Source organism: Pogonomyrmex barbatus, unplaced genomic scaffold, assembly GCF_055798465.1.
Source record: "Pogonomyrmex barbatus isolate J1 unplaced genomic scaffold, ASM5579846v1 scaffold8, whole genome shotgun sequence".
NCBI lineage: Eukaryota > Metazoa > Arthropoda > Insecta > Hymenoptera > Formicidae > Pogonomyrmex > Pogonomyrmex barbatus.
The window spans coordinates 6662594-6671731 of record NW_028297182.1 but is presented as its reverse complement, the minus strand read 5'-3'; the positions used below and the strand labels follow the sequence as shown (position 1 = coordinate 6671731).

Genomic DNA, 9138 nt, shown 5'->3' with positions numbered 1-9138 from the left:
GCGAGTTACATCCAATCCCCCGTCCCCCGTCTCTTCCACTTCCGCCAATTCCGGTTCTTAACATTGTCACCAATTCAAATGACGTGGATAAAGCGATTGAATACATTATGGCAGCATTCATGACAAAGACCGCGGTGGCGTGTCCGCTCGTCGCGATGAAAGGCCCAGTTTATTACATAATAGCCACCTCTCTCATTTTTCGAGTTCAAAGATTCAGCTCATTATGTTTATAATGCCAGATTTTATTGCTTTGTATTTCATAAAGATAGCTTGGGAGGGAGGGGGGGGGGGGAGAGGGGCTATACTGGCGCGAAATAATTGTAGTCATAAATATAAATTATGATGATTGTAAAAATCATATTTATCAAATCTTTTATTTTTATTTATCTATTTTTATTTATTTTATTTATCTAATCATATCTTTATATCTCGTAATTGCCCAGATCTTCAATAAGAATTGTCAATAAAAACCGCACCGAGTTATATTTTCATCAACGTTACGACCATTTTGTGATTCACGCGATAAACTCGCGGCACGACGCGACACGACTCCGGTGTGCGTTTTTTTATCAAGTAACGCTGATACCAATTACGACGGTCCCGTTTTATGGAAATGTTCAGGATCTCAGCGAGGTTTGCGGAAACTTTTGTCGTGCCATAAAAAAGTTTCCGCGGCGAAAGCGCGTTCGTAATTTTACCGGCGGGTCGGCGTTTCGAGCGATGAGAAAGTGTAGCGTGTCGCGACGTGTTGCCGTCCTTTTTTTCTTTTTGTCAGTAAACGAGATGTGTAGTCCGACCATTTTATCAAGCCCGACATAGCGAAGTTTCTTTCCAGTTGGTGAACACGGACTTTCTTGCGGTCTCATCTCTTCGAAACAAAACTCACTACGGTACAAAACACTACGTAATCGCATCGGGGAATTGATTGACCGTCAAATGGTAAAAGTCGATACAAATTCGATAACATTCAAAATTTCGGAAGCGACCTCGAGAAACGATCTCGATAAAATTGATTCGATCAATAAATATTCGAATAAATAAACGCGGGATTCCCCGGCATTATCGCGATAAAATTGTGATTACACTTGAAGATTGATTTCAAGTGGCTTGTAGCAGCATTTGCCATGAATAAATTTCGATTTATCGCGAACAAATGATTTCTGATGCAACATTTGTGACTAATCTTTAAATTAATTCCGTCAAATGACCTTGTCAGACCGCTTTCACGTCTAAGCTCAAAATCGATAAACGTATAAAAAAAAAACGCGAGGAGAATGTATCTCCCGGTGAAGGAGGAAATTCACAATTCACAATCGCAATCGCAATTCCACGAAGTTCTTATCTTTATCGCAATGGATCATCCGCACACGAGCGAAATATTCAATCGCAATCGTAGAATCGTACGTCTCTATTCAGACCTATTAAAAGACGGGCAATAAAGCTGGATGTTGAATCGCGTCCCGCCGAATCGCGGCGGTGAGACAGCTAATTTTGAGCGTGCGGGACTCGTGTAAGATTCGTTTGTACACACAATATGTCACGCCGATCCCTCTCCATATTTGCCCATGTCGATCTACCGATCTCGTGAATAAGCGTTGATAAGGAGGCGGCAGGAGGCTCGTCTCACGTGCCAATCACTAACTAATCACGCGAGCTGCCAATGCGAGCAACGAGGTCGGCCTGTTGCTTCTACGTATCTAGGATATATCTATCAGCCCCTTGCTGTTCCGTGAGAAAAATTAATGTCATTTATCTAATGACAATCAATTACTGTTATCTGGAAAATTTTATTGCTAAAGCAAGATTTGCTAGAAAATTATAAAATTTTTGTGCGCTTGGAGAATTTTTGTGATTTGAGATTTTTGTTGCGATTACTATGTTGATGTCATCATGGAATAAAATCACACAAAAGCTCAAAAATCTTCTTAACTGTATTTATAATATTGCATTTGCTCATTTTTTTTGGATTTGTCCATTTTTCTATCTCTTATTTACTTATTGAAATAAAAAAAAAAAAAAAAAAATCATCAAAGAATTTTGAAGAGACATGATGCAATCTCTTCTAGAGAGATACTTGCTTTATGTTTAAGAATTAAATTGTTGCGCAATCATCTCTCGTCTACGTGAAATGTTGCAATACATTGCGATTGTCACGTATCTCTTGTCTCGGTTGTGCGACGGTTTGCTCGCTAATTACATTTGCGCTTAATTGCGGAGACAATCTCCTCGATAAACAGGGAACATTTCGCGCACAGGTGAAATGTTTGAGAAAAGTGAAAAGTTTTCTCCCGCGCGCGTGTTTTCTCTCTTGATTGCGAATTTATGATGTCGGTAACTAACGTGCCCATCGCTTATGACTCACAGCTAAATTATCGTTAAACAAAATTTCATTTAAAAAAGAAATAATTAACACGCAAATTATAATATTAACATGTAACATTTGCCTTTCTCCAAAAGCTAAATATAAACGCAGATAACGCGTAAATATATTCGACTGCATCGAACGTGTGCAGCGATTAAAAAATCAATTTTGTCATTAAATGACAAGAGCTCGATACTTGGAACGAACTTGAAATCAACCACGTTGGACGCACATGGGACAGACATTTTCAGAATCGATTATACGAGTATCGAGTCTTATCGCTTTACGATATCTTGTTATAGCGTGTGTGTGTGTGTGTGTGTGTGTGTGTGTGTGTGTGTGTGTGTGTGTGTGTGTGTGTGTGTGTGTGTGTGTGTGTGTGTGTGTGTGTGTGTGTGTGTTATATAGACTAAACTAAGCAGCAATTTTGCAAGTTCATCGCAGATGAGCATTCTGTTGAACGTTTCGAGCAACGGAATATTTACACAAATTTTGCTCCACGGAAATTTTTATACTAAAGCGTTATGTATCGTGGAAAAATTTCATTGTATATCATAAAATGCGGTTAGTAGCGCGTAAACAAATAATAAATAAAAGAACAGATTTTGCCGATAAAAATTCCCGACTTGCACACCTGTAAAAATGCGTGTTTCCCTAATAAAATATATTTTTTTATTTTTCCAGTCATCATTCAGTTAAATAAAATCATCTTATTCCGAGTTTGAGCCCATTAGAGAGCGCATTAAATAATTAATAAGAGTACCTTTTAATGAAAAGTTTTTCTTTATTTTTAGTTCCATCGCATCGTATTTTTAGCATCATATTTATTGAAACATAGTTTAGTAACGTACGGCTTAATGTGAAATAAATTTGTCTGATGCGAGGATCTTGTTTCAACATGACATGTGCGTCAAACATGTGCGTCAAACATGTGCGCCGGAGTTGTGCGCAGAGTGCAAACCTTTGTTTCGCGATAAGAAAACACGCGAGATAATCCTTCGAAAGCCGCACGCGCGATTTTCAATGCGACATTCAAAAGGCAGGCTAGCTCTCCGAGTTAGCATTTCCTCGTCGGACTCTTAATGCCCTACTTCGCGATTATCGTCGCAAACGGTGCATTCGGAGGGAGGATGAAAAAGTACTCGTGAGAACGAAGAAAGCTGGCGAAATCATACCTCGAGGAGGCACCCGCGAAGTATATAAACGACAGACGTTAACCAGCGTCCATCGTCGCTAATGCTGAATATTTCAGTCGGTCGTAATACGCTCGTTATCTTGATTGCCTATCATTTCACGATTCCACATGCAGAATTACGCGAATCGCTACGTGTGTACCGAGATATTACCGGGACAATAAACGATGCAGGAATTATCGATTTTATCTACAATCCTAGAGGATCTCCCGCAGTAGTTCAGCGGAGACAAGCGTGACCGGGATGATCCTTATTATCCTGTGCATCCTCGCGCTGTCACTCGGCAATGACGTAATCGCATCGTTTCGCGTCGACGATGTTATCGTAAGATTTATCGTCAACGCGACGCCCGTTCTGTTCCCACCTTCGAGAGTATCTCTGCAATTGTGCATCAGCCACGGCAAGATTTTCCTATTCATAATTTTTATATTATCGACCGGCAGGAAAAAAAAAACGCTCGAATAACAATATTCGAACGTTTTTTTTTTTCTTCTGCCGGCCACAAGGCTAATTGTGAAGGATGAAAAGTAGAGAAAGCAAGAAAAGCTCAACGCAACACCGCAAGAAGGGGAAATTCAATTAACTCACAGACGCAAACCTAAATGTGTATCTGGGATAATTATTTTAATAAGAAGTTATCTTAATGAATTTAGACGCTAATGGATTTGGTCTACCTCGGACTCTCACTCCTCTCCATTCTTTTCTCTTTCCTTTCTTTATAGTACGACTAAAATCACAATAAAAAGAAAATCCTATAGCCAAGAAATTCTTGGAAAGACGAAAATATAAATCTTAAGAAAGAAAACCTGTCCATCCATCAATGTCTCCGTAATAGCTTCTTTCTTTAGTACACAAAATGCAGATTTGCCATGTGGACATATTTTTATGCCCCGTCTTATGTTCCGAGAACATAAAACTTAGACAAATAATTCTTAAGATCTTTTCCATGAATGGCTATAGACTTTCTTTCTTGAAGATACTTGGCGAAATCTCGATCTTTCGAGATTTTTCTTTAATGCGCATTTAGACAATAGATATTTTTATTTTAAGTTTAGTTATGTTTTTAAAAAATCCGAGATATCAATAGACATGTTATAATAAATAAATATTGATTTAGATTAAGATATTATATCGCATCATTTTCTTTATAAAAAAAGTAATGAAAAAGCGCGTACTACTCCTAATTATAGTGTTCATTCTTTAATCTGTCATTTTAATTGTCATGTAAAAATTATATTATACTAAACATTTAAAAATAAAATTTTGTCGAAAAAAAATGACTTATCTTGTCAAAGATAATCGCATTATGTATTTTTATATGCGAACATTTCTTTTCGCAGATGATACGATCAAATTATCGAGAATATTGTCGAGAAATTATTTGACGCACAGCATTCGCAACTTCTACGAGGAATTCGATCCAAGGATTTACAATAATTTAGAACATCAAAATTTGTATGTGCTGGACTTGGATTGCGATTATGCCATTGACGTTTTGCAACAGGTAATATATATATATATATATATATATATATATATATATATATATTTATTTATATCTATCATAAGGACATTGCGAATACAAATACATGTAGATAAAAATACAAAATTTTACAAATTTTGATATGAGAGGATCAAGAAAATAAAGATAACTTTCACAATATTTCGATGACACTTTGATCGATGAGAATCTCAAACAATTTTGTCGTTAATATATTTCACACCAATCTTTCAATTTATCACGATTGAAATCTGCCTGATATGAAATGACAGGCACATTCAAAGAGAATGTTTGTCGCACCGATGAAATGGTTGCTTCTTCAAAATCGAAAAACGGCTGTTGATAATGATGATAAAGCCAATCTAACCGACGATTCTATATTGGAAATCTTCGAGGATTTGGCGGTCTATCCTGATAGCAATGTGATTCTCACGCGAAGGTTTCATGGCGATTTTCTCGAATTGTTATCTGTATATCGACCGAGTCCACAGCGAGGGGTGATATGGGAAAATCGTGGAAATTGGACGATCGAAAACGGTCTGCGAATGAAGACTTTCGACGTGGCTTCGGCACGAAGAAAAAATCTTCAACGGACAGCACTTAAATCTTGTCTCGTGGTACTTTATATAAATATATTTGTCGTACAAGAAAATGCATTTAAATATCAATAAGACATTGTTGTCTTTGTAAGGTAGAGCAACATATAATAATATTGCTACATCTAATAATATTGCTATATTACGAAAACGAATCTAGTAAAATACCAGCCACTTTTATAATACAATTTCGAGAATATTAGCCTTATTTAGCCTTGGTTTTAAATAATTTTTTAAATCAGAGAGAGATATATATTTTTCTTCAAGATTTATTGCGATTGCAGATGACGGAACCCAATACAATCAATCATCTGACTGACTTCAAGGATAAATCCATAGATCCTGTAACAAAGGCTAATTATCCCTGGATAATTCATTTAGTGAATCGGATGAATGCAACGTGAGTTCGGCCTTTGATGACGTCGTACCAACGACGCCAAAATATTTTGTCGAGTGTTTACGGAATAAATTTCGACAGCGATAATTTGTAACGGATTATCTCGTTAATTTCTAGATCGTGAATATAAAAACAACGTAATAAACTCAAGGTTAATTAAGAAGGTTAATGAAGTGATCAAACGATTACGGTATTACATATGTCAAAATTGCGGTTATAAATTGTTCTTAAATTGTTCATGCAACGATGTATGACCAAACGCATGAATGGAACCACTTGTATAATTAAATAAGCGCATGACATACTTATCAATTATCGTAACCGACAATGCATGATTATTATGTTTATTATGCTCGTGTCTAATTGGCTGCTCAAAATCCGAAACTCATTAACGAACATTGTAATATAATTCGTTAGCTCTTTATAATCTCAATATAATCGTATAAATATCAAAAATATTTAAACTAAGATAAAACGATATTTTTTTTACCACTTTCCAGTTTCCATCTTTTTTTTAATCCTAATCGACATCTTTTCTAGTACATATAAAAAAATAATTTTTGAAAAGCTTAATTAAAATATAAATTAAAATAATCACAGATTGTTGAACAATTGAACAATTGATAGTTTATCGTTTCCGTTCGCAGAAACGAGATGTGATATGTGACCAAGTACAAGTGAAATATTACGTTACTCATCAACTCAAAATTCTGTATTTTTGTTTCACACTATAGGGTAAGTTTCGAAATTACAAATAGCTGGGGATATCGCGCCGAAAATGGCTCTTGGAGCGGAATGATCGGAATGTTGGATCGACGCGAGATTGATATCGGCGGCACCGCCACATTTCTCGTACCAGAACGTATCGGTGTTGTACAATATATCCAACTGTACACACACACTTGGTAAAAAGATCACTTATTACGCTTAAATATGATTGATGATAATCAATTTTTGTTAAAAGAACAAAACAAAATTAAAATTTCACAGTTGATTTAAGATCAAGATGCTACATGTATGCAAATGTAGATATTAATTTCTAAAAAGGACAATCCTATTATTTTAAATTCTATTATAAATTCTATTAAATTGTCATGAAATTTTATCCTTTTATTATATTACTCTTTTTCATTGTACAAATTAATATAGCTCGCGCTTCGTATTTCGGCGACCTTTACTGTCGACTGTGAGTAACATATTCATCCTGCCCTTTCAACGAAACGTATGGATAGCGATTGCCGTGTTTCTCATCCTGGTCTTCTGTTTGCTTTACTTATCCATCAAATGGGAATATTATCGCGACAGAATGACAGACTCAGCGGCCTATTGGAATCAGTTAAATCCCAACAAACCAACGGTCAGCGATAATCTTCTTATTCTTCTAGGCGCATTTGCCCAACAAGGTAGAAAAAAACGACAATATGTAATACCTGGATTCTGAAATATTATTAAATCTCAAATCAAATACAACAAATTAGATTATTTTCGTCTCTTATTCAAAAGATGAGATTTATGGAATTTCTATCTCCAGGATATTCGTACGAACCGTACAGAGTCGCATCTCGAATCGTCACTCTTATGTTATTGCTAGCCTCATTAAGTCTTTATGCAGCTTATACAGCGAACATCGTGGGTCTGCTGCAATCTACTACGGATTCTATTAAAACTCTTTCGGATTTGCTGAACAGTCCTTTGAAGTTAGGTGTGCAGGACGTCGTGTACAATCGACATTATTTCAAGGTCGGTAAATTAAAACTACAGAAATTAATAATACGAACCTTATTTAGTACCGAGTATTTCAATTTATAGTGTTAAAACTATTAGTAGCAAGAGATAATTGCGAGAAATAAATGAATTTTTTGTGGAATGCTAGTCTTTCCAAGATCCCGTTAGGAAAGCAATCTTGGAGCAGCGAATTGAGCCGAAAGGACGCAAATCTAGTTGGATGTCCATAGAAGAAGGTGTGCAACGCGTAAGAAATGAACTCTTTGCATTCCAAGGCGAGATTGGTACGATGTATCAACTGATGCAAGATACGTATTTGGAGGAAGAGAAGTGCGGCTTGACTGAGATCGATTTCCTAAAAGTGTTGTATCCACTCCTCGCGATACAAAAACAATCTCCTTATTTAGAAATAATAAAAACTGGGTAAAGAATATCTCTAATTATCCCTCCTCCACACACACACACACACACACACACACACACACACACACACACACACACACACACAAAATTAGCTCTTACATTTTTAGAGTTTGACATTAAACTTCGCAAAAATACAAAATTTAAAATTTCATTTCAGAAAAATTTTAAAAATAATTTTAAAAATTGATTTTATTGATTCATTATTTTTAAAAATGTATTATGTGCACGAAACACATAATTTTACGATGTAGTCCTTGAAATATTTGGCATTCAAAGATAATATTTTCAGAGCTCTAAAATTACGAGAAAACGGACTGAAGTATCGCGAGGAATATCGTCTGTATACGAGGAAACCGGTGTGCTCGACTCAGACCAGCTTTATCACCATCGGTTTTACGGAATGCTATTTCGCGCTGGTCATAATGGGTTACGGAATACTTTTTGCCGTAATCGTGTTTGCGTTTGAGTGGTTGTGGAATAAGAGGTAAAAGATTTAACAAAGATCTTATCATCATGACTCGCACTATTTGTTATATTTTTGCACAGGCAAACTATGCGCGCGATGAAGAAAGTTATAGAAATCAACAATGACATGGAACACTTCGATTAAATAAAGATTATAAAAGTGTACGTGAAAGAAAATAAAAGCATCCAATTTTTCTAAGCTTTCTGCTACTAAATTTAACTAAACTGCAAATTTTATAAAAACATTTTATTTGAGTTTTATTACTTCATTGAATATTTGTGTACTTTAGTAATAAGAGTAAGTCGACATTATATTAACGTGTATCGTTATTTACAACATAGAGTAATTATTATTAGAAGAGTTTTAATCATTTAAAAAGTTGTTAATATTTTCCTTTTATGTATTATGTGAAATAAATTAGTAAAATAAATATATATAATATATATAATATCATTAAAAAACTTTACCCTCTTTG

General features: G+C 35.5%; 1 protein-coding gene across 1 annotated transcript; it reads left to right on the top strand.

The window, feature by feature from the left end:
• The first annotated feature begins 3040 nt into the window (after positions 1-3040).
• LOC148934744 (ionotropic receptor 84a-like) lies at positions 3041-9097 on the top strand. Its single transcript, XM_089084164.1, has 10 exons — positions 3041-3955; positions 4896-5059; positions 5329-5673; positions 5937-6052; positions 6784-6954; positions 7199-7452; positions 7581-7789; positions 7923-8197; positions 8487-8681; positions 8744-9097. Exons 1-10 carry the CDS (start codon positions 3799-3801, stop codon positions 8805-8807), a joined length of 1950 nt encoding a protein of 649 aa, XP_088940290.1. The 5' UTR covers positions 3041-3798; the 3' UTR covers positions 8808-9097.
• The last annotated feature ends 41 nt before the right edge of the window (positions 9098-9138 follow it).

What these genes read in the sequence shown, in the direction of transcription:
- LOC148934744 (XM_089084164.1), top strand. Translation starts at nt 3,799, where the DNA reads ATGATCCTTATTATCCTGTGCATCCTCGCGCTGTCACTCGGCAATGAC. An exon ending in GTGAATCGGATGAATGCAAC is followed by an intron (nt 6,053 to 6,783) that starts GTGAGTTCGGCC and finishes TTCACACTATAG; the next exon opens with GGTAAGTTTCGAAATTACAA. An exon ending in TTAGAAATAATAAAAACTGG is followed by an intron (nt 8,198 to 8,486) that starts GTAAAGAATATC and finishes TAATATTTTCAG; the next exon opens with AGCTCTAAAATTACGAGAAA.